Here is a 22,895-nt window from a genome sequence, read left to right as displayed (position 1 = left end):
GCTAAAGGAGAATCGGTCTCCATAGTGCAAGCCTGGCTCCAGGGCAGCGCTGTCATTAAAGCACAGGGGCTGATGCATTCAGTCCCAGCACTCAAGGCCAGCCTGGTTCCAGGACAGCCAGGGCTGCAAAGAAACCCTGTCTGGAAAACAGCAGTAGAGGGAACAGTAGCCACAGATAGAGACTGGGAAACTACTGATACACTTTGTCCCTGTTCTTGTGGGAGTTTCTGCAGTCTTGGTGAGCCTTTCTTTGTTGCAATCTGACATGTGGAACAGATAAGTCACGGGGCTGAAACGCCAAGGACTGGTCTCAGCTTATAAACATTTGAACCAACCCAGAAGTGGATGTTCTGTGCTCTGCCAGGCACGGTGGTGTATTCCTTTAATCCTGACAGGAGGCAGTTCTGGGACAGCCTGGGCTACACAGACCCTGTCTCAAAAATGGGGGGCAGGTTGTGAGTAAACAGGGTGTGTGGAAAACAATTGTTGAGTGCTGGATGTGGGAGTCTAGGGTACTCCTACACAGCAGGAGAAGGATCCACCACTGAGCTACCCTTGTTAAACATTTGCCTGTAGCCAGGTGTAGTGGTGTGCACCTTCAATCCCAGCACTCGGGAGGCAGAGGCTGGTGGGTCTCAGTGAGTTCAAGGCCAGCCTGGTCTACAAAGCAAGTTCCAGGACAACCAGGAATGTTACACTAGAAACACTTTCAAAAAACAAACATTTTGACTTTGTTATTTCTGAGCAAGGAAGTAGGATTTAGGCAACAGTATAATTTATAGGATACTTTATGAGTGATCTGCATGTATATGTGTCAGGTCTCCAGAACTGGAGTTTGCCAATTGTTGAGCTACCATGTGGGTGCTGGGAACTGAACCCTGATCCTTTGAAAGCACTGAACTATCTCCTGCTGGAAGACTCCTGTACATGACTACGTAGTTCTCAACCTATGGGTCCTCATATCAATATCCTACATATAAGATATCTAGAGTTACGAAGTAGCTAATTTTGCTACTGTTATAAATATCTGATCTGCAGGTGGTTTTAGGAGACCCAAAAGATTCATGACCCACAGGTTGAGAACCACTGACAGTATGTTCCTGAACTACTGGAATAATAGCAAAAATGAACACATCAAAGTCGTAGTTTGAAGGGGTATAGCATGAGTTCGAGGGAGGGGTTTGGTTTTGGAATTTGGGGTTTGTTTTTTTTTCTGGTTTTATGTGTACATGTATATTTTGTCTGCATGTATATCTGTGTACCCTGTGTGTCTCATGCCCTTGGAGACCAGAAGAGGGCATCAAGTCCCCTGGGACTAGAGTTACAGTTGTGAGCCTCCATGTGAGTCTTGGGAATTGAATCTTGCTCCTCCGGAAGTGCAGCCAGTGCTCTAGACTGCTAAGCCATCTCTCCAGGCCCATGTTTCTGCCATTTGATTGGTTCCTGCTAGATATCTTAAGCTGGTCTTGATGTTTAGCAACCCTGCTTTCACTCAGTGCTGGGATCTCAGGTATTGCACCCACATGCTCTGCTCCTCATGGTGTTGGGGGTGGGTGGATTCTGTGGTCTCCCGTGTACTCAGTAAGCACCCTATTACTGAGTTAAAACCTCCTGCTCTGTTTTACAGTCCTGGGAGAAAACTGGGTTCAATGTGATAATGTTGAGAATGGCAGTGGAAATAGGCTGAATAAATTAAATGAAAAAGCTAACCATAATTTAAGGGGATAAGGGTCTCTGAAGCTAGACTACTGGATGGATTATTATAGTTCCCAACCATAGTTAACAGCCCGACACTAAGTCATAACTCTGTCGTTGGCCTCAGCTCAGCTCATCTTGTAGGCAGTGTATTTTTCTTATATGATAAGGATGATGCCAGGACAGCCAGGACTGTTACGGTACGGTGGTGAATTTTGAGAAAGGCCACTTATATAATAAATTTATTGTGGACTGAGCATGTGGCACTGAGGAATTCATGGATTTGATCATCAACCCTGAAAAAAGTAATTGTTCTATTAGTACCTAATATGTAAGTTCAGCTTTACCATAACCAATTACATACAAGGAAAACGTACATTTGGGTTGGGGCTGGTATCCAAGGTTGCAGATATCTACTAGGATCCTGTGTTTCTTCTGGATAATGAAAACTGTTTCAATTTCAAGAATTACAAGAGTTCTGGAAGAATTTGGGAGCATGACCAGTGTGGATATCAATATTGTAAGATGAGTTGGTGAGAAATAATTTCATCATAAAATTGGTGAGGCTTCCAGTTAGCAACTTCAGGGCACAGTCACTTGTAAATACAGATGTGCCAAGGGGACCTGGCTGAAAACTCACTTGACATGAAGTATCACTTGCATAATCTGGGTGTCAAATATAGCCAGGCAGGATTAGTACATGACTTTAATCCCAGCACTCAGGAGGCAAAGGCAGAAGTATCTGAGTTTGAAGCCAACCTGGTCTACAGAGTGAGTTCCAGGACAGCAAAAAAAAGTATTTCCTGTGTTTGTTTGTATGTGCACCACATCCATGCCTGGTTCCAGAGGAGGCAAGAAGAGGCTGCCAGATTCCTTGGTACTGAAGTTATAGTTGTGAACGTCCATGTGGGTACTGGAAACCAAATCCTGGTCCTCTGCAAGAGCAGCCAGTGCTCTTAACCACTGACATCTAGCCCTTAAAATAAAAAGTTAATTTGAGATGACTCAGCAGTTAAGAGAACTTGGGGGCTCTTCCAGAGGATTGGGGTTCAACTCCAATCCCAGGATCTGACACCCTTCTGACCTCAGAGAGGACAGTCAACATGCAAGCAAAACACCCATACATAGTTTTTTTTAAAGTACAAATAATATCTAAGATGTATGGGCTATACACTAGATACTGTTTATTTTTTCGGGACAGGGTTTCTCTGTGTATCCCTGGCTGTCCTGGAACTCACTCTGTAGACCCAGGCTGACGACAAACTCAAAGATTCACCTGCCTCTGCCTCCTGAGTGCTGGGATTAAAAGTGTGTGCCACCACTGCCTGGCCAGATGTTTTGAATTGTTTTCCATATACTGTTTAATTCTGTGAACAGCTGGTGAGATCATCCCATTATTGGACCTTTTATACATAAATAAACTGGTAATATAGAGAAATTTCTTATCTGGTGATGTCTGGGAAGTGACAAATATCAAGATTTTACCCCAATCTGGCTCCTGCTTTTCTTAAGTATTCTAGCTGAACTAGAAACTTGAGCTCTAGAGGAGGAAAGACACACGCATGACAGTAGTCTCAATTAAAAGCACTTGCTTAGCCAGGCATAGTAGCGCACACTTTTAATCCAGCATGTATGAGGGAGGCAGAGGCAGACTGAAACCTCTGAGTTTAAAGCCAGGTTAGTCTACATAGTAAGTTCCCTATCTTTAAAATAAATAATTTTAAAAAATCAGTTGGAAATGGTAACATATACCTGTAACTTGGGAGGTAGAACTGAGAAGATCAGAGTTTCAGGCCGGCCTTGTTTACATAACAGTAAATTAGAGGCCATCAGGGCTACATTACATAGTGAGACTGTCTTAGTTACTGTTACCCCTGTGAAGAGAACCATGCCCAAGGTGACTTTTATAAAAGAAGACATTTAGGTGGGAGCTTGCTCATAATTTTAAAAGGTTAGTCCATGATCATCATCTTGGGAAGCAAACAGGCATGGGGCTGTAGCAGTAGCTGAGAGCTGAATCCTGATCCTCGGGCAGGAGAGGCAAGATGATGGGGAGATTGGACCTAGTGGACTTCTGAAACCTCAGAGCCCACCCCCAGTGATACACCTCCTCCACCAAGACCACACCTCCTATTCCTTCTCAAGCACTTCCACCCTCTGGGGGCCACTCTCAGTCAAACCACAAGAGAGACCCTGCCTCAAGGTGGAAGGGTGAGGCCTGGAGCGGTAGCTCAGCGGTTAACAGTTGTTCTTCCAGGGTTCCGTTCCCAACACCCACGTCAGGTAGCTCACAACCATCAGTAACTCCCGTTCCCGGAGATCTGATCGTATCTTTTGGCCTCCTACGCCCAAACCTCAAAATACCCATCAACACTAAAAACCAAACAAAAAGGATTGCTGTGGAGCAAAGCAAGACTACGAACTCTTTTCTGCAGGAGTCATGGCATATGCCTGTTACTATAGCACTTGTGATGGAGGACAGAGGCAGGAGGATCTTGGGTTGAAGTGAGTGGGTCTAGAGAAATAGTTGTAGAGCGCTTGTCTGTTACGTGTGAAGCCCCAGTACCACAGACACACAAAAATATGTCCTGTGCTCAGGGTTAGGGTTTTAGATACGGCACTTCCAGCTTAGCATTCTTTTCCCCCTGGCTACATACAGCCTTTGCTAGCTCTCCACTGCCAAACAGTAGTGCAGAAAAATCATCGTCATGCGGGAAAACGAGAAGTAATGGAGGGGGACGGGAAGCAGTCCAGCCCAGCACTCCAGCTGTGTGTTCTCCCCACCCCGCCCCCATCATCCCCACTGTCGCTGAAGGAAGTCGGTATCACGGGAAAGGATGTCATTGACTGTGACTTTCCCTTCTGGAGGAGCCCACACTTTCATTCCAAAGTCCTTTGAGACCTGGCTCGGGCCTCTCACTCTGGGCTTATCTTTCTCTTTTCAAGCTTTTCACCTTAGCTGCAAACCAAAGGACCGTGGTTTCAGGCAAACGTGACCTTGGCATAGTCTTCCTTTCCCCTTTACCTTAGGGATTTCTGCATACACATCACGGCCAAAATCTTACTACTTCCGTCCTTTCGTTTTGGGTTGGAGACAAGGTCTCGAGCAGTTCAAGTGGACCACCTGAGACCTCTTGATCCTCCTGTCTGTACCTGTGCAACTCTGGGGACACAGGGTTCGGCCACGACGTCACATGGCTACGGGACCCAAACTGACCCTCGAGGGTTATAAATAACCTTGTCTCCTCGATGCAGAGCATCGTCTGCCGAAGGACGGGTGGCTAGCTTCTTCCACTGCACGGCTTTAAACGATAGCCAGGTTTCTGGCTTGCTGAGCCGCCTGGAAAGTGCCACCCTCGCTCCTGTGGGGGAGAACGCGCGCTCGGATGCCGCAGGAGGCTCCTGACTTCCAGGACGCCACCCCTTCGGTTCACCTCCGAGGCTGTCACCAACCTCAAGGTCCAAGGACAGTCAAAGACAGCCTGCCGCACGCGTTCAGCAGGAACCCCGCCCCTTTGCTTCAACGTACTTCCGCCGAGTACCCTCTCCAACTGACATTCCACGGGCCCAATTAGGTTTCGAGGCTCCGAGGGCCTCTCCTCCAATTAAAAAAAGGCGTTTCAGATTGGCACCCGCTTAGACCAATAGCTGGGGAGCGCCGAGCTTTTCCACCCTATAGGAGCGTCGCGACGAATGACGAGCAGCACACTCACCCAATGGCTGCGCCGACGGCAGAGGCGGCCTCGCCCCGACTGCAGGACCCGCGGCGGGGACGGCTGCGGCGCTCAGTCTCCACCCGGACTCCGCCATGTTGAGTCTTGTGGGCCGTGTGGCCTCGGCCTCGGCCTCCGGGGCCTTGCGGGGACTCGGCCCTTCGGCGTCGCTGCCCCAGGCGCAGCTCCTGCTGCGAGCCGCCCCGGCCGCGGTCCACCCCGGTAAGCGCCTTCCTCGAGGGGCGGGCCGCGGCCCTTCTCCCCGTGACCTTGAGCCTGGGCCTAGGCGATGCGGCCCGGGGCGGCGGCCGAGCGGCGGGGGGACGAGGGGGACGAGCACGGTCGCCCGTGGGGGCGGTCGTCGGGTCCGCAGGGCCCCGTTTGGCGATGGGGAGGCGGCGGGCCGCTGCCTTGACCTTGCGGCGCGGCGGGGGACGCGGACTCGGGGATCATGGCGGGTCGGGTTTGTGCACGAGGTTGCGGAGCGGGGCGGGCGGGGTCCGCACGCCTTCCCAGCCCGCCGGAGACCGAGGCCGGGCTGAACTCGCCCTTCCTCGGGGACACGTCGGGCCTCCCGCTGACCTCTGGCTGTCCTGACCCCCCTGCGCCGCCCCGTATCTCTCCGTCTCTTAGCCAGGGACTATGCGGCGCAGACGGCTCCGTCGCCCAAGGCAGGCGGTGCCACCGGCCGGATCGTGGCGGTCATCGGCGCCGTGGTGGACGTCCAGTTCGACGAGGGATTGCCACCCATCCTGAATGCCCTGGAAGTGCAGGGCAGGGATACCAGGCTGGTTTTAGAGGTGGCCCAGCACTTGGGTAAGTAGCATTTTTTTTAGGAGTGGTAAAGAGCTAGTTAAGCTTAAGTATCACAAAATCCATGCCGTCTCCCTTCTGTGATGATTTTATCAAAATGACTTTCGTTCTTCTGAGTTTGCTGAAGCCGCATTCGGTTGCTGAGAGAGGGAGTCTTGTATGCTTTTGGTCACCATTAAGTACTGTTATGCGTCGGTGCATGTAACCTCTAATTCGTTTATCTGACAGGGGAGAGCACCGTCAGAACCATCGCTATGGATGGTACTGAAGGTTTGGTTAGAGGCCAGAAAGTGCTGGATTCAGGCGCCCCAATCAAAATTCCCGTTGGTCCTGAGACCTTGGGCCGAATCATGAACGTCATTGGAGAACCTATTGATGAGAGAGGGCCAATCAAAACCAAACAGTAAGTTCCTCTCATTGATTTGTGAACACGGGGACTCTTTGCAGTTTTTACACATTAGGTAATAACTTGTAATAAAGCACAGTTTTCCTACAGTACTGCTTCAATTTCTGTTGTGTTCAGTTATTGGAACGAGAGGTAGAGAAGTTAGGATTGTTGAAAACTTGGTTGTTAGAAGCCCCCCTATTGGTTATTTAAAGCTTGAGTTCATGGCGTAGGTCATGGAGTCTCTGAAATTTACAGGTCTTTATTTTCCTGTTGGTTTGTAAAGGAATTTTGTTGCATTGAGGTTCAAGAAAGGGGGTTATTTATTCCCAAGACAAAGTCTTGATTGTAGAAAGTTAATGTTACATGACAGCTTACCTGGACAGGATTGGGCTTGTTGGCAGGCACTTTTCAGCACAATGAACAGTTAACTGATCCTCTTCTCTTTATTTCAACCTTACAGATATGCTCCTATTCATGCTGAAGCTCCTGAGTTCATAGAGATGAGTGTGGAACAGGAAATCCTGGTGACTGGTATAAAGGTTGTGGATCTGTTGGCCCCGTACGCCAAGGGTGGCAAGATCGGTATGTTGGTGGTTGATACATGCTTTCCAAATATAGTAAGGAAGGGACATGCCATCTTCTGAGTATGTGTTGATATCCTTCACTGATGATTAGCTTCTGACTTTCGTTCTTCTGAGTTTGCTGAAGCCAGATGCCATTTCTGAGAAGGGAAAAGATGGACAGGAGTGGACATTTTTTGAAGGTGGTTTAATTTGGGAGTGCAGAGATCTGAAATACTACTTCTTAACGTAGGACTCTTCGGTGGGGCTGGCGTTGGAAAGACCGTCCTGATCATGGAGTTAATCAACAATGTGGCTAAAGCCCATGGTGGTTACTCTGTATTTGCTGGTGTTGGCGAGAGGACCCGTGAGGGCAATGATTTGTACCATGAAATGATTGAATCTGGTGTTATCAACCTAAAAGACGCCACCTCCAAGGTAAGCTCAGAAAACTAGTGCCAACTGAAACCATGTTTTATATTTGGTGCTAAGTGTCCCAGGACCTGTAAACAAAGTACTTTTATTTCTCACCAGCGTTTTACAGTATACCAATGTACATTGCCTCTGATGCGGGGTGTCTAGTCTTTAGTTTTGGTAGATAATCCAGTTGTTTGAAAGCTAATTTGCAGGGATTGAATGGAGGTGACTCACATATCTCAAGACCTGTTTTATATATTTATATATATTTCCAATTTGGAAATTATGTTTAGTGTTTTGATTTCATGTCTAATGGCAGAAGAGATTTAAACAGAAACATTGGTGCCTACCTGGGAGTCCCCTGGTGGTTTCTTTCTCTACTTGGGAACCTGCTAACTCTTCTGAGTTGTGTACTTACCACAGGTGGCGCTGGTGTATGGTCAGATGAATGAACCACCTGGTGCTCGGGCCCGGGTAGCTCTGACTGGTCTTACCGTTGCTGAATACTTCAGAGACCAAGAAGGTCAAGATGTCCTGTTGTTCATCGACAACATCTTCCGTTTCACCCAGGCTGGATCAGAGGTATGAGGGAAGCTTATCGAGGACCAGTTGGACATCATAGGATAAAGATGCAGACACATAAACCTTGTCTTCACTTGGGTCTTTCAGGTGTCTGCCTTACTGGGCAGAATCCCTTCTGCTGTAGGCTACCAGCCCACTCTCGCCACTGACATGGGTACAATGCAGGAAAGAATCACCACCACCAAGAAGGGGTCTATCACCTCTGTGCAGGTAAGAAGAATGGAGTGGGTAAAGGTTTCAGTTGGTAGATGTTGGCCTGGAGAGAGAGTTCAGTGGCTAAGAGCTCTTGTATCTCTCCAGAGGACTAGGTTTAGTTTAGTTCCCTCTACCCATGTCAGATGGTGCATAGCCATTTGTAACTCAGCTCCAGTGGATCTGCTGCCCTCCTCTGGCTTGGCATAGACAACCTGCACACACATGGTGAACATCTATACTCGGTCATACATGTGTATTAAAAAAGTAGTTTGTGCTGGGCGGTGGTGGCGGCGCACGCCTTTCAGCACTCGGGAGGCAGAGCCAGGTGAGTCTTTGTGAGTTCAAAGTCCAGCCTGGTTTACAAAGTGAGATCCAGGACAGGCTCCAGAGCTACACAGAGAAACCCTGTCTCGAAAAAAAAAAACCAAAGCGGGGGGGGGGGGGGGGGGGGGGGGGGGGGGGGGGGGGGGGGGGGGGGGGGGGCCGCAGTTTGCGTCTGGGTGGAGTGGCGTGCACACACCTTTAATTCCAGTGCTCAGAAAACAGAAGCAGGTGGATCTCTGAGTTCAGTATCAAACTGGTCTTCACAGTTTTCAGGAAAAGGAGGCTGGCCTGCTTATTTGTTTGAGGGGCTGTTTGAGACAGGGTTTAATCATTATATGGCCTTGGTACTTGATCTGTAGACCATGCTGATCTCAGACTCAGAGATCCATCTGCCTCCCAAGTATTGGGATTAAATGCATGCCTACTCCCAAAAAGGCTTTTGAATAGGGAGAGTTAACCAGGTAGAGTAATGTGTAAAATTTTGGGTTTGCATGCCAGACTGTAAAGGGTGGATTAAAAAAAAAAATGCTTCCTAGCTGGGTCTGGTGTTATATGCTATGATCTCAGCACCTGGGAAGAGGCAGGAGGATCAGAAATTCAAGGCTGTTTTCAGCTACAGAGCGAGTTCCTGGCTAACTTGACTACATGACACTCGGAGTTTGTCTCACAAAACCCAGAAAATTGAACATTCATGTAATGATGTGAAGGTGTCTGGGGCTGGAGCAATTGCTCATACTTTCTGCTCTTGCAAAGGATCTGGATTCTATTCCCAATACCTAATGGTGCCTCACAACTACCTGTAACTCTAGTTCCAGAGGACCTGACACCCTCTTCTGCCTCCTGCAGACTCATCAATACATCATAAACTCATGAGGACACCCCATAATCATAAAACACAACTTGTGTTTTGAGATTAGATCTGCCTGTGTGGTTCAGCTGGCTTGGTGCTTACTGTCTACCCAGCTTAGTTTCCCAACCCTGTCTCTGTTTCGTAAGTGTTGGGATTACAGGTGGGAGCCCTCATCACATCTGGCTTTCATTGTTTCCTTGTTGGTGTGTTGTGGGACAAGTATTCTGGGGCTCGACCTCAAGGCTTTGAATGGTTTTGTTTTGTTTTCTGATCAAGCTGCAAATTTTATTCTCCTCAGCAAGGCTTATATCGGCTTTGAATGTTAAACATACCTTATCACCTGAGGTACACTCTTAGGTTCATGTTCACCTAACTATTGTGCACTTTTTTTTTTTTTTTTAATTTTTATGTGCATTGGTGTTTTACCTGGCATGTATATCTATGTGAAGGTATCAGATCTCCTGGAACTGTAGTTACAGACAGTTGTGAGCTGCCATGAGGGTGCTGGGAACTGAACCTGGGTCCTCTGGAAGAGCAGCCAGTCAGTGCTCTAACCGCTGAGCCATCTCTCCGGCCCCCTATTGTGCACTCTTAGGTTCATGTTCATTTAACTATTAATGTGCTGGAAGTTTCTTTGTTTTATTTTCTCTTTTTTTGAGGGGACAGTGTTGAGACAGGGTCTCTGTAGACCAGGCTGACCTCAACTTAGAGATTCTCCTGCCTCTGCTTCCCACCTGCTGGGATCAAAGGCATGTGACACCACCAGCCGACCAAGGATGCGAAATGTTCTTGATTTTGAGATTTTAGCCTGGGCCTTTTTAGTAAGACAAAGTGAGACAGAGAGGTTGGAAAAGCAGATGGCCTGAGTAGGAATTAGTTTGGTTGCTGCTGGTCTCCATGTGTTCTTGACTCACTTCAGGCTATCTACGTGCCTGCTGATGACTTGACTGACCCTGCCCCTGCGACCACCTTTGCCCATTTGGACGCCACGACTGTGCTGTCCCGTGCGATTGCCGAGCTGGGCATCTATCCAGCTGTGGATCCTCTGGACTCCACCTCTCGAATTATGGATCCAAATATCGTTGGCAACGAGCATTACGATGTTGCCCGGGGGGTGCAGAAGATCCTGCAGGTGAGTGTGTGCTCCTCGGGGTCAGTGGAAGGAGTCTGAGAGCTGCTTACGGCCTGGGTCTTCCGGTCATTTGTGCCATTGTCTTGGAGGGAGGGAGGTTGAGAGTGGGTTGGTATAGCTGATGAGGTCCCAGTTTCAGCGTACTTCACCTTTACAATGTACTTGATGAGGACTCGGAAGAAGCAGACAAAATCCTGGCCAGGGCTTGCCTAGAACTTTTCTAATAGAGTTCCAAGTTAAAGGAATGTGTACTTAACTCTGTCCTTTCATCTTGTCTTTCAGGACTACAAATCTCTCCAGGACATCATCGCCATCTTGGGTATGGATGAACTTTCTGAGGAAGATAAATTGACTGTGTCCCGTGCAAGGAAAATACAGCGCTTCTTGTCTCAGCCATTCCAGGTTGCTGAGGTCTTCACGGGTCATATGGGAAAGCTGGTGCCCTTGAAGGAGACCATTAAAGGGTTCCAGCAGATTTTAGCGGGTGAGATTTTCTACCAAGCTAACCATAGACATGATTCTTTGTGCTGTCTTCCCACTCTAACCAATGAAATATACTGTATACCTTTCATTAAAGGGGCCACTACCCTGCTTCTGTGACAGCACAGAAAATATTAAACTGTCCCATGACACTGAGCCAGAGAATAAGAATTTGAACTCTGGTGTTCCAAACTGTATATGTACATATTTTTCAATGTTTATGTGCCTGAGTTTATATTTGTGCATGCAGGAGCCCACAAGGAGTTAGGTTTCCTGAACAGCCAGTGGAGGCCGGAAAGGTTACAAGTGAGCCACCATGTGGGTGCTAAGGACTGAACTGGTGTCCTCTGGAAGAGAGCAGGCCATGCTCTTAACATCCTGAGCTGTCTCTCTAGCCTCCAACTGTGACTTTTTTTTCCCCCCTTTCAAGACAGGGTTTCTCTGTAGCCCTGGCTGTCCTGGAACTAGCCATAGACCAGGCTGTCTTTGAACCCATAGATCTCCTGCCTCTTCCGTGTGCTGGGACTAAAGGTGTGCACCGCCATACTTGGTTTAATTATGTGTTCTTAATCTACATCTTTGTCTTACCTTCTACTTGGGAAGAGAAAGGTGTGGTGGTGCACATCTTTAGTCCCAGTATTTCCAAGTAGATTTCTGTGGGTTCTTGAGGTCAAAGCCAGCCAGGGTTATGTATAATGAAACCTTGTCCCAAAACACAAAGTAAATTTCACTTGGAAGTTGAAGAAAGTTTCCTTGGATGATAAGAATTCATCAGTCTGGCCACTGGCCTCAATTGCTGAGGTTGCATATACTGCAGAAAGTTGATATAACTCTACTACTTCTTACCAACTGTATTTTCCTCTGTGTAGGTAACTATGACCATCTCCCAGAACAAGCTTTCTATATGGTGGGACCCATTGAAGAAGCTGTGGCAAAGGCTGATAAGCTGGCAGAAGAGCATGCATCATGAGGGGTCATTCTGCAAACTCTGTACTGTATTCTCCGTGCTGAAAGCTCGGTTTCTGTTTAGGCCACACAAGAGCCTTGACTGAAGATGTGATGTCCTATCTGAAGAGTATTTAAAGTTTTCAATAAAGTGTACAACCCCTCATTTGTCGTCTGTCTTGCCTCTGAAACAGCCTATAATGCAGTTGACTATGAGAGGTCAAATTTAGCATAAAGTCAGGTTATATGCTTGAAAGGATTATCAAAAATGAAGATCCATTCATGAATGAAATTCTGTGGGTCTTGTGAAGTTTCCTGTGGTTAGTGAGGTCATAAGATCTCAGCTTGGTTCTTATAGTATTTTAGACAAATCTACTTATTTGCTTCCAAGCATTTCATATGACTTCTTTGTTGTTTTTTGAATCTTGCTGAGTAGTCTTGGTCTGGCCTCAGTGATCCTGCCTCAGCCTTCCAAGTGCTAAGATTGCAAGTATGCTCCACAACTCCATACCCCTCTGTAGTACATCACACTCCACACCCAGAACCTGCTTCTGCCTCCCAAATGGAATTCAATGTACACACAGACACGGTGCGAGATGATTTTAATGTCGATTTTGCCAGAAGAGCGTCAGTTGCTTTGGAACTGAAGCTGTAGACAGTTTGGAGTGCCTTGTGGGTGCTAGGAATTGAACTGGTATTCTGAACAGCCCATGCTCTTAACCACTAAACCATCTCCAGCCCACAGGATGATTGTTATAAAGAGGTATCAGGGAAAACAGGTTGGCCTATTTAAAGACGGGTTTTTAGGAAATGTCGAATATTTGTTATAATTGAGGGTCTTCTGGGCTTTGTCTAGGCCTTCGTTACTGAGAAAGTTCCTAATATACAGTCTCCAGATACTTCAACAAGCCTAGACTTGCATGTTTTGTGTTTGAAGTTCTGTTGGCTATGAAAATTTAGGAAGATTTAATTTTACAAGGAAAGACCAGCTTTTAGTGTTGCCATTGGGGCTTTTGAACAAGTTTCTTCAACGTGTGCCTTAGTGTAAATACATAGGGTGTGTTTTGTGCCCTGCAGCATGTCCAGCTAGTGTCCTCCTGTGGCAGCATTTAAGACGACAAGAACTGGAATCTCACCATCTTGGAATCTATTAAAAGCTATTTGCTAGGAGGTATTTCTGTCATCTAATGACTGTTTACAAAACCAGCCGGAGCTTTTGTCCCGAGGAGGAGCCTACATCCATAAGCTCCACCTGGCAAGGCTGTCCACATAGGATAGAGCCCGCAGAGTCAGCTGAACTCCGTTCCGAGTCCCCTGTGGCCGAGGAAGGGCTCCTCCACCGTCTATGACGTCCTTGACTCCAGTGCCGCCCGTGTCCACATCTGGACAGGAGGTGGCGCTCCTGAGTTGTTTGTGTTGGGTAGAAGCTCGGGTTGGGGGGAAAGGTGGTTATGAAGGCGGGGACGCCGCCTGCAGAGCCTGGCTCCTCCAGACCCTAAGGGGACAGGTCTCTGCTTTGTCACCCAGACACAGGCTTGGACACTAAAGGTCATTGGCGCGCCGGTGTTCCTGCCCTCCAGCATTTGCCGAGAACCTTTACCCTCTCGTTAGCTGCAACTGTTTCCTCCCTCCACTGTCCTCCTCCACCAGGCTGAGTGTTAACTTAGTTCTAACCTTCCTCCATATTTCTCCCGGTCGGCTCTGTCCTCGCCTCCTCCCTCTCTCCACCCAGTGAAAGCCCCGCCCTTCTCTCCTCCCTCCCACCCCAGTCTGTCATACAGGGACATCACCCTACAGCAGTTCAGACTCTGTGGTTCGCAGGAAGCATACATTGGCTTTTTGGTTTTTCCGAGTTTTTCCCAGCTCACAGTTGGGGAGGGCCTAACTCCAGCCTTCAGCTGAAGCGAGACCCAAGGACGGTGAGAAGCTGGGTCCTAATCTGGAGTCCCGCCAGCCTGACATGGGTAAGTAAGACAGCCGCCCCTGGGAAAGGCCTGAGGGATGCCGGGCTCCCTCCCCGGCTGACTCAGCAGGGGAGGGGCCTAACCTTTGCTCTTTTGGGGGTGAAGGAGAGGAAATGGACTGTGGGGGTACGCAGGGCTCAGCTGGTGAGATTCTGGAAATGAGACCCGAGCGTCGGCAAACTCAGCTCTCAGGAAGAGCTTGGGGCTGTACCTTAGGTTAGGGCTCCCCCACCCCCCATTTAAACTCCTGAGATTCAAGTCGTCTTTTACAAAATTCATTACTAAGTCCACTCCTGGTCCTGCTGGAGATGCTTCCCCTCCCCCTGGTTTCTCTCGGGCCTTTCAAGTCCAGTCTTTCCTCCTCCCCCGGTTTTAAGCCACCACCAGGTCGGGGCTGCACTGTGAGCAGCTGCTTCCTGTTGCCCCAGAGGTTGCTGCAAGGGTGGTGGTGGTGGTGGTGGCTGGGGCCACACCGAGCAATGACTACAGCCGGTTCTCACAGTCCTGCCCAGCCTCCCCGCGCCGTTGTGGACGGCCTCCACCATACCCAGAGGGGTGACAGGACAGGCCAGGGTTGGCTTTCGCCTCTGTGGCTTCCTGATTCCGGAGTCTGCACAGCTGTAGTACGGACCGATCGGGCCCGGAAGAAGCGTGTTTACCTAGCAGGGCGCTGTGCGTGTGACCCCCGACACGCTCGGCCTCGCGTTCCCTCTCGGGCTCCCCGGATAAGTCTGCGCCGGCGCCCCGGGAGCGCCCGCAGACAGAGAGAGAGACCCTCCCGAGTGCTCCGGCCCAGACCCGCCACCGTCCCCAGCTGCGCCGCACAAGTTTCTGCCGTTCCCTGCCGCTGGGATCCTCCTCCTCCTCCTCCCCGGTTCTGGCCCCTAGGAGACGCCGCCCGCCCGGCCCTCCCCTCCCCCCGCGGAGCCTCCGCGACCGCCGTCCCCGAGCGCCCGTCCGCACCCGGCTAGCTCCTGCCCCTTTAAGCGCCACCTCCCCCCTCCACCGCCGCCACCGCCGGCCTCGGGCTGGGGGAGGAGGAGGCGCCGCCGCCCGGCTCCGCCACCTGCGCCGCCGCCGCCGCCGTCCGGCCCGGCCCGGCCCGGCCCTGCTCCAGGTGAGGCCCGGCATCCACACCTCCAGGCCCCGGAGGGAGCCCCGGGCAGGGCGTCCCCGCCGCCGCCGCCGCCTCCTCCCGCGGGATCCAGGGTCTGACCTTCCCCGCGCCGGCTGCCCTTCCCCTCTCTCTCCCCCGCACCGTCTCCTCCTCGGCCGTTCCTCCCCGGTCCTCGGTGACCGGGATGCCTCGCACGCCTTCCCCCCGGGAGGGAGCCCCTCCTCGCCCTAGGCCGGCCCCGCGTCGCCCCCTCCCCTCCCCGCCGCGCCCGGCTCGCCCCAGTCGGTCTCCCGCGGTCTTGGGCTTCGCCTTCCCCGGCTCCCGGAGCCGGCGGCTTTCCCACGCCATCCTAACCCCAGCGGGAGGGGGAGTAACCGCCGCCCCAACCCCTCCGGGTCGTCGTCAGGGCGGGGAGGGACGAGGCGCACGGCAGGCAGCCTCCCTCGGTCCCTCGGTCCCTCCGTCCGTCCGTCCGTCCGCCGGGCTGGGCTCGCCCTTCAAGTTCGATCAAGTCCCACCCAACGCCGCTTCCCTCCCGGAGTTCGGGGTCGGGCCCGCACCGCCCCCTGATGCCGGTGGGAAGGGCGCTCGGCCGGGGTTGCGGCCGGCCCCTCCCCTCGGCCCCGCGGCGCCGGGCGGCCGGCCGGGGGCAGCGAGCGGCGCTGCGGGGACCCGGGGATGCTGGGCCTCGGCGGCTGGCGCGGGCGGAGCAGGCTGGGGCGAAGTCTCTCAGGGATGTCGGGTGCCCGGGAAGGCGAAGGAGGAAACCCGATCGTCTCTGTCTTAGGTGACTCCAGGGGAAAACAAAACACAAAAAGCGCTGTCGCTGCCTTCCAGCCCCACCGGGGAGCTGCCCGCCCATTGGAAACCTGGGGGGCACAGGCCCACTTGGAGAAGGGCAGGGGTTCTAGTCCTCTTGGTTCGTTAGGAGAGAGCCTGGCCCCCCACCCCCCAGCATACATTGGGGTCGCCTGGTCGGAACCCGGGTGGCGAAGGGGACCGATGCGAAGACCGCTGCAGGGCGGAGGGCAGTCGCCACAGTTACCGGTTCCGCCAGCGAGTGGGAGGTCTTTACAGTTATCCCACCTTCCGCGGGGTGGGGGTGGGGGGACGGGACTCCCTCCGCCAGGTCCCGCCGGGCCCGGGGCTCCATCCCCGGAGCCCCCGCCTCTGGAGTTAGAGGACTGGGTGTCGGGATTTCCTGTGCTATCCTGAGTCACGACCCAGGGTGCTGGGAGGGCAGAGTGTGTGCGTGCATGTGTGTGTGTGTGCGCGCGCGCGTGTGTGTAAGTGATGTTGGGAGCCCGTGGTGCTTGGGGTCTGTCGGATGCCAGGAGTGTCTGGGAGGGGAAGGCTGTGCACCACCAAGGCTCCCACAGCCCCGGCCATCTGGCTGCGGCGTGGCTGGCACCAGGGCAGCTGACCCAGAGCTGGAGAGGTGCGGCAGGAACACGCAGAGTGTGAGAAAGGGGAAGCAGGTGCTCACCCCCCCACACACACACACACACTCCCCGCCTCTCCTTTCTCACCCTCGGGCTTGTTTGGGGGCAGATTCCCCACTCCTCTCACGAGTTGCTGGTAAAATGACCGTCGGCCCCTCTCCCCTTTTTAGAAGCCTCTCAAGGGGAGGCTTGTTGGACAACCAGCTGCGTTTTACCGGGTTGGGAAATGTTTGGGGACATCTGGGGTCAGTCTGCCCTCGGTTGTCTCGAGTTGGCGTGGGGAGGGGGGGGTCACAAGTGCTGCATGCCCTGGCGTCTGGCAAAAAAAAAAAAAAGGGAGCACTTGGCTTTGGGGCCTATTCCCAGCCCACCCTTACCCTTCAGAGGGCAGGAATTAGATTAGATGGGATAAAGGAGGGTTTTATCCGGGGTCGAAGGTGATCGCAGCCCTCCTGTACCAGATGGGGAAAACGCATCGCGCCCCGCTTTTCCCTTCGAGCCCCCGGTGGTCGTCCAGCGTACACCTTTCTTTCCCGGCTCCGGGCTGGGTCAGGGCCTAGAGGTTGCCCAGGAGACTAGGCCTGGGGCTCGGAAGGGGTGGGGACAGTGGGGCACAGGAGTAACCGGCTCTTCCGGAGCCAGCAGTGGGTGTGTGTGGGTGTGTGTGGTGAGGCGAAGGGGCGTGGTCACGGGCGTCGGGCTGGCGAAGGCTCCTCCCCTGCCTGCCCGGTCTCGGACTGGTTAGCCCGGTGGTGGGAGGTAGGAAGATTCTCTCATCCGCCCTGGAAAAGGAAGAGGAGGAAAAAAGGATACCAGCTCTCCTGTGCACCAGCCTCCTCCCCTCCTGTCCTCAGGTGCCAGTTCCAACGTAACCCTTTTTTTTAAGAAATTTATATAAATATATATAATACTATATTTTTATTTTGGGGCTAGCATTCCTTAGCATAAGTTTACTTCTGCTTTCTCCTGAAGGAAGAACTCCCTTCCCTTGAGCTTGGCCTCTAGTTAGGGCTTTGAGGTTAGCGGGCTGTCGGAGGGGTGAGGCGTATCCCCCCCAGGTGACCTATAAATCTCCTTTTGATTTTTCCAGACAAAGTCTCACCCTGCAGTCCTGGCTAGCCTGGAACTCGATATGCAGACCAAGCCGGCCTTGAGCGCATGGCGATCCTCCCATCTCTGTCTCTCCAGCGTAGGAATTACAGGCGTGGGCCACCATGACCGACTTTATTTGGACATTTGGACAGGGACAGAAAGATTTTGTTTCTCCCTGTCTCCTCCGCCTCTCAGTAATTTACTTACCTCATTTGGGGACAGGAACCCCCTTAGCCTCTGCTGGCCCACATTGTTAGCAGGCTTTTCTAAAAAGATTTTCCTTCTGATTCGTTTCTGAGCTATTTGAAATGATGGGTGGGATATGTCTCCCACGCTCAGAATCCCCCTCCGAGTAAGGAAATCCAATTTAGACTGCTGGGTTTGGCTCTACTATATTCTGTCCACAGCCAGCTATCCAGCTATCCAAGATCTTTGCATCCCCCAAAAGGAAATGGTATTTTTGACACTTCCCCATCAGCCAGAATTTCATTATCCTTTTTCTGTCTGTTGCTCTTCTGAGGTATTCAGACTTAGCTTTGCATAGTTTAAGCAATTGTTTACATTCTAGAATTACATCTCATTGAGTTGAATGGGATTTATGAAGCCAGAAAAGTCTTGAATTGTAAGGAAAGTGAATGAAGTTTCTTTACTAGCCATATTATATCTAACGCATGACCTTGAGCAAGTCAGTGAACTACTGTGGCTCTCAATCTCTTCATCTCAGGAATGAGAAGTTCGAATTTAAAAAAACCAATCAAGTGTTGGGTGGTGGTGGCGCACGCCTTTAATCCCAGCACTGTAGAGGCAGAGGCAGGTGAATCTCTGTGAGTTCAAGGCCAGACTGATCTACAGGGTGAGTTTCAGGACAGCCAGGGCTTCACAGAGAAACCCTGTCTTGAAAAAAAAACAACAAACCGTTAAGCTGTAACATCATATGACACTGTTTCCCATCTTGGTTCCGGCAATACACGTTTAGGTGAAGGCCAAACCCTGATTCCTTGCTTGATCTTATTTTCCAGTTCCCCACAGCTATATAGCCTTGTTAGAAAAAGTACAGGAAGCCGGGGCGGTGTTGGCGCACGCCTTTAATCTGAGTACTCGGGAGGCAGAGGCAGGCAGATCTCTGTGAATTCAAGGCCAGCCTGGGCTACAGAGCGAGTTCCAGGAAAGGCTCCAAAAGCTACAGAGAGAAACCCTGTCTCGGAAAAAGAATAAAGTATGGGAACAGGAAACACTGGGACATTTTATTTGTTGGTTAGTTTACTGTTTATCTTCTACCCTTTGGCCACGTTTAGACTCAAAGCCGAGTCTTCTTTCTCCACATGCAGGAATCTCTCCGACGTGCAAGGCCTTGCAGATGTCACCAGCAAAGTGGTGATCCAGGCAGGACCAGGTTGTCCCTACGGAACCGAGGTGAGCGGACTTCTGCGTCTCTTCATCCCTTTACCTGGTGGAACACGATCCCCGACCATCACCCCCCACTTTTTCACCACCCCGCTGCGGGAATAGACAGTCCCGAAATTATCCTCCAGGCATCCCTCACAGTCAGAAAAGCATCATCTGCCTCCCGCCCTAGAAAGGTGCTCTAGCCGTTGGGGTTAACCCTGGGGTATGGCTCGCCTGCCTTCCGGTGTGACCCGGTGAAGCAGGGACCTGCGGTGTGGGACTCGGAGCGGCGCTAGGACCCAGCTCCGGGGCTGCGCGGGAGCGCGGCGGGCGCTGGGACCCGGCGGCCGCGGGCGCGGTGGGCGGGGCCGGCGGGCGCGGCTCCCCGCCCCTCCGGCTCCCCCCGCCCCGCCGGCCATGTTGGCTGCGCTCGGGCCCCGCGGTTGAGCCGCGGCCGCCTCCCCGCCGCGGACCCCGCGCCCCGCGCCGTCTCCCCGCCCGGAGCGCGGCCATGTGACCCGCCCGCCCCCGGGGAGAAGCGAGCCCCCGCCGGCTGGACGCCGTCGCCTCAGGTCGGTAGGGCGTGTGGCCGGCCCGGGGCCGGGCGGCGGGCGTCCCTGGGGCGCTGCACCCCGGGGCTGACGGGGACCCGGCCGGGGCGCGGGCGGACGGGCGGGGCTGCGCTGGCCGCCGGCGTCCCCGGGAGGGCTCCGCACCGGGCGGCGGCGGCGGCTGCCCGCGTGCCGGGCGGGCTCGGGCTTCCCCGGGTGGGATGACGGGAGGGAGGCGTGTGCGGGGCGGAGCGGGGCGGGAGGGGCCCGGGGTCCCTGTGCGGACCGGGCCGGCGGGGCCGGCAGCCCCGGGCGAGCCCCTGGCTGCGGAGACCCGCGGGCGCCGGGCCGCACGGGCGGGGATGAAGAGGGAGTCCTTTCCGAGGGAACCCTCGCCGGGGATCCCCGTCCCCGCGGCGGAAGGGATGCGCTCCCATCATCCCCCGTCCCCAGCGTCCCCGACTTCCAGGAGTCAATGCCAAGAGCAGGCGTCCTTTGTGGCGCTTCCCGGAGCCGGGGATTTGCCCCCGTCGGGGTGGCGGGGGGATCGCTTCCACCACCTCCATCTGTACACAGGCCGCCCCTCCCCCAGCCTCCCGCAGGAAGTGGCCGGGAAATGGCAGCTGTGCGTTCGATGCTGCGTCTCTCGTTGTTTTGAAATGTCCATTTTAATCTGATTTGGTTTCATTTTCTGAGGCCTTGTGGGCAAGCTTGGATCATGCCAAGCGCGTGGCCGGTCCGAGAGACCTTTGGTTAGACTTTTCCCTGCAGCAGTCATCCGTCACCCAGTAGTCAGCTGTAGTTGGCCCTCCTTTGTAGCCTGGGTCTCTTCTGCACGCCCCCTCCCCCGCTCCAAGCTCTCAAACTCCGTTTCCACCAGCTGTACATTCATTTCAAGTGGTGCAGATTCGGCTTAGAAAGCTGCCAAGACGACTTGGGATCTTCATGGAAAGAGAGTGGCTTCTTAATCCTGCTTAATGTTTTTAAGTGTGACAGTTTCTTTATCGCAGAGCATCTCAGCACCTAACGGCACAGGTGGAAGAGAGGAAATGGGGACGGTGTATGTTTTATGATTCGTATGTAGGGATGGGGACTGATTATAAATGAGAGCTATAAGCTTGTTCCTTAGTGATGATTCTAGCCTAGTCCTGCAGGGAAACCTATTCGTTGACTTGGATTCCTGGAAGTTTTATCTTCTATAGAACTAGTAGGGGAATTTGCTATCATGATTTAACTCTTCTGTCTGAAAAAGAACATTTCTTGAAATGTGGGAATTTTTCCCCTTGTGTATAGTTGTGCCTGTGCCCACATTTTCTTTTCCCTTTAAAAAACTTTTTTTTTATTGTTCTACTTTATGTGTATGGGTGTTTTGCCCACATGCATATCTGTGCACCATGGGTGTGCCTGGTGTCCATAGAGACCTGAGAGGGCTGTGGATCTCCTGGAACTGGGATTAAAAGATGGTTGATCTGTCTTGTGAGTGCTCTAAACTGAACTCCTGTCCTCTGAAATGCAGCCACTGCTCTTAACTGCTGAGCCATCCCCTCACCGCTGTCTGTTTCTGCCCTGGATCTCGCTCTTCCCCAACCAGGCTGGCCTCCAACTCACAGAGCTCCACCTGCCTGAGCCTCCCAAGTGCTGGGATTAGAGGAGTGCACCACCACCGCCCTGTGAGGTTTTTTGTTTTTTTTAAACTATTTTTAGTGGTTTTGTTGTTTGTTTGTTTGTTTTTTTAAAACGGTATCATTGTAGCCAGGTTGTCCTGGATCTCCCTAAGTAGATCAGGCTGGCCTCAAACGCTCAGAGATATGCCTGCCTCAGCCTCCTGAGTGTCTCTCCATTTTGTTATGTTTTGTTTGTTTGAGTTTCCCTCTCCACTCCCAAGACAGTGTCTCATTAGGTAGCTTTGGCTGGCCTGGAGTTCTCTATGTAGAACCAGGCTGGCCTAGAATTTGCAGAGATGTGCCTGCTTCTGTTTCCCAAATGCTAAGATTAGTTGTGAGCCCTGTGCCTTGCCAAATCCCATTTTGTTGCCATTTGGGTTTCATTAGGGACAAGAGTTTAAATATTTAGAATTGAAATAAGATTATTTGAACTGCCCTGAAAACACATGCACCTGTCACTGAAATCATGATTTTTTTTCCTATCAGAAACTTGCCAACAGCATATAAATCCATAGATCAAGATCTAGGATAGAGCAGGCATATGTGATTTTTGTGAAAATGGTCTCCTTACAAGTAAGATGGGATCATTGCTCTTCCTGGGGTGGTTGATAATCTGGAACCGATTTTTAAAAAGTGTGGTGTCCTTATCTCCCTGATTCATTGCCTCCCTGATGTAGACTGGGGTTTCTTTGACTTCTCTTTTGAGCTAGATGGTATCAGGCATCTAGGTGATACCGATGTCTTCTGTGTGTGTGCTGGGAATTTAACTCAAGGTCTCCGGCATGCGATGCTTTAATTATCATTTAGTTTTTAAAGGTACATTTATTTGTTGTAGTTGTGTTTGCCACAGGGTGTGGGTGGAGATCAGAGGACAACTACCCTACCATGTGGGCTGTGGGGTTTGTTAGCAAATGCTTTTAACCACTGAGTCTCCTCACCAGCTCCACGTTGATTGATTTTTAACTTATCCTGCTCGGCCTTCACTTACTTAAATTGGGACCTGGCAGAAAAGAAAAGTAAACTTTCCTCGTTGGGGTTAAAAGATGGCAGAGGCCTGGAAGGAAGGCTTTAGTAGTAACTCCCGGGCGGTGGTAGTGCACGCCTTTGACCCCCAGCACTTGGAAGGCAGAAGGCAATCTCTGAGTTCGAGGACAGCCAAGGGCTGTCCAGAGAAACTCTGTCTGGAAAAACATAGACTTTAGTAGTAAAAGGACTCTTGAACCATGAGTTCCACAGTAACCCTTCCACCCCAATACAAAGTGACTTCATAGTTGAAGCTTTGGTAACTTTCTTGTAAAACAAATTCATTTTCCTGTCCGAAGTAAATTTACTCTCCTCCCTTTCTTTATTTCTCTTCTGTCCCCCCCCCCCCCCACACACACACACAGGGTTTCTCTGTGCAGCTCTAGACCCTGTCCTGGAATTTGCTTTGTAGACCAGACTGGCCTCAAACTCACAGAGATCCGCCTGGCTCTGCCTCCCAAGTGCTGGGATTAAAGGCGTGCGCCACCACCAGCGGAGGCCAGCGTGTATTTCTTAATGTTGACTGCTCACTTTTTGGCAGGAGGTTTAGGGAGTAATTTTC

The 22,895-nt window shown here is 51.8% G+C and overlaps 2 protein-coding genes and 2 non-coding genes across 12 annotated transcripts in view; all 4 read left to right on the top strand.

The window, feature by feature from the left end:
• Positions 1-5,488: 5,488 nt before the first annotated feature.
• Atp5f1b (ATP synthase F1 subunit beta) lies at positions 5,489-12,260 on the top strand. The gene is made up of 10 exons (XM_028861615.2): positions 5,489-5,630; positions 6,042-6,224; positions 6,450-6,624; positions 7,070-7,191; positions 7,423-7,607; positions 8,010-8,168; positions 8,256-8,378; positions 10,457-10,669; positions 10,952-11,153; positions 12,019-12,260. The coding sequence occupies exons 1-10, from the start codon at positions 5,504-5,506 to the stop codon at positions 12,117-12,119; spliced, it is 1,590 nt and encodes a 529-aa protein (XP_028717448.1). The 5' UTR covers positions 5,489-5,503; the 3' UTR covers positions 12,120-12,260.
• LOC114686932 lies at positions 6,296-6,371 on the top strand. Its single transcript, XR_003733633.1, has one exon. It is a non-coding gene; the product is annotated as a small nucleolar RNA SNORD59 (small nucleolar RNA).
• On the top strand, positions 7,268-7,339 carry LOC114686931. Its single transcript, XR_003733632.1, has one exon. It is a non-coding gene; the product is annotated as a small nucleolar RNA SNORD59 (small nucleolar RNA).
• A 1,594-nt stretch (positions 12,261-13,854) lies between the features above and the next one.
• Positions 13,855-22,895, top strand: part of Baz2a (bromodomain adjacent to zinc finger domain 2A) — a 39,310-nt gene continuing 30,269 nt past the window's right edge. For 5 of the 9 annotated variants that reach the window (XM_028861607.2, XM_028861611.2, XM_028861610.2 and 2 more), the window contains exons 1-2: positions 13,856-14,058; positions 19,038-19,122. The gene's annotated coding sequence lies outside the window, so the exon portion shown is untranslated. Of the gene's footprint in view, positions 14,059-15,138; positions 15,176-15,886; positions 15,963-19,037; positions 19,123-19,569; positions 19,668-22,895 lie in introns of those variants that run through there. The other 4 variants (XM_037196674.1, XM_028861603.1, XM_028861604.2 and 1 more) reach the window with 4 other exon arrangements.

The sequence above is a fragment of the Peromyscus leucopus genome, chromosome 18 (genome assembly GCF_004664715.2).
Source record: "Peromyscus leucopus breed LL Stock chromosome 18, UCI_PerLeu_2.1, whole genome shotgun sequence".
NCBI classification, from domain to species: Eukaryota; Metazoa; Chordata; class Mammalia; order Rodentia; family Cricetidae; genus Peromyscus; species Peromyscus leucopus.
Note: the sequence above shows the minus strand (reverse complement) of the source record. Positions and strands in the feature narration are given on the sequence as shown.

Bases quoted from the DNA above. Each gene is read 5' to 3' on its own strand.
- Atp5f1b (XM_028861615.2), top strand. From the start codon at position 5,504: ATGTTGAGTCTTGTGGGCCGTGTGGCCTCGGCCTCGGCCTCCGGGGCC. The intron at 6,625-7,069 runs GTAAGTTCCTCT...TCAACCTTACAG, and splicing joins GGGCCAATCAAAACCAAACA to ATATGCTCCTATTCATGCTG. The intron at 7,192-7,422 runs GTATGTTGGTGG...TTCTTAACGTAG, and splicing joins CGCCAAGGGTGGCAAGATCG to GACTCTTCGGTGGGGCTGGC.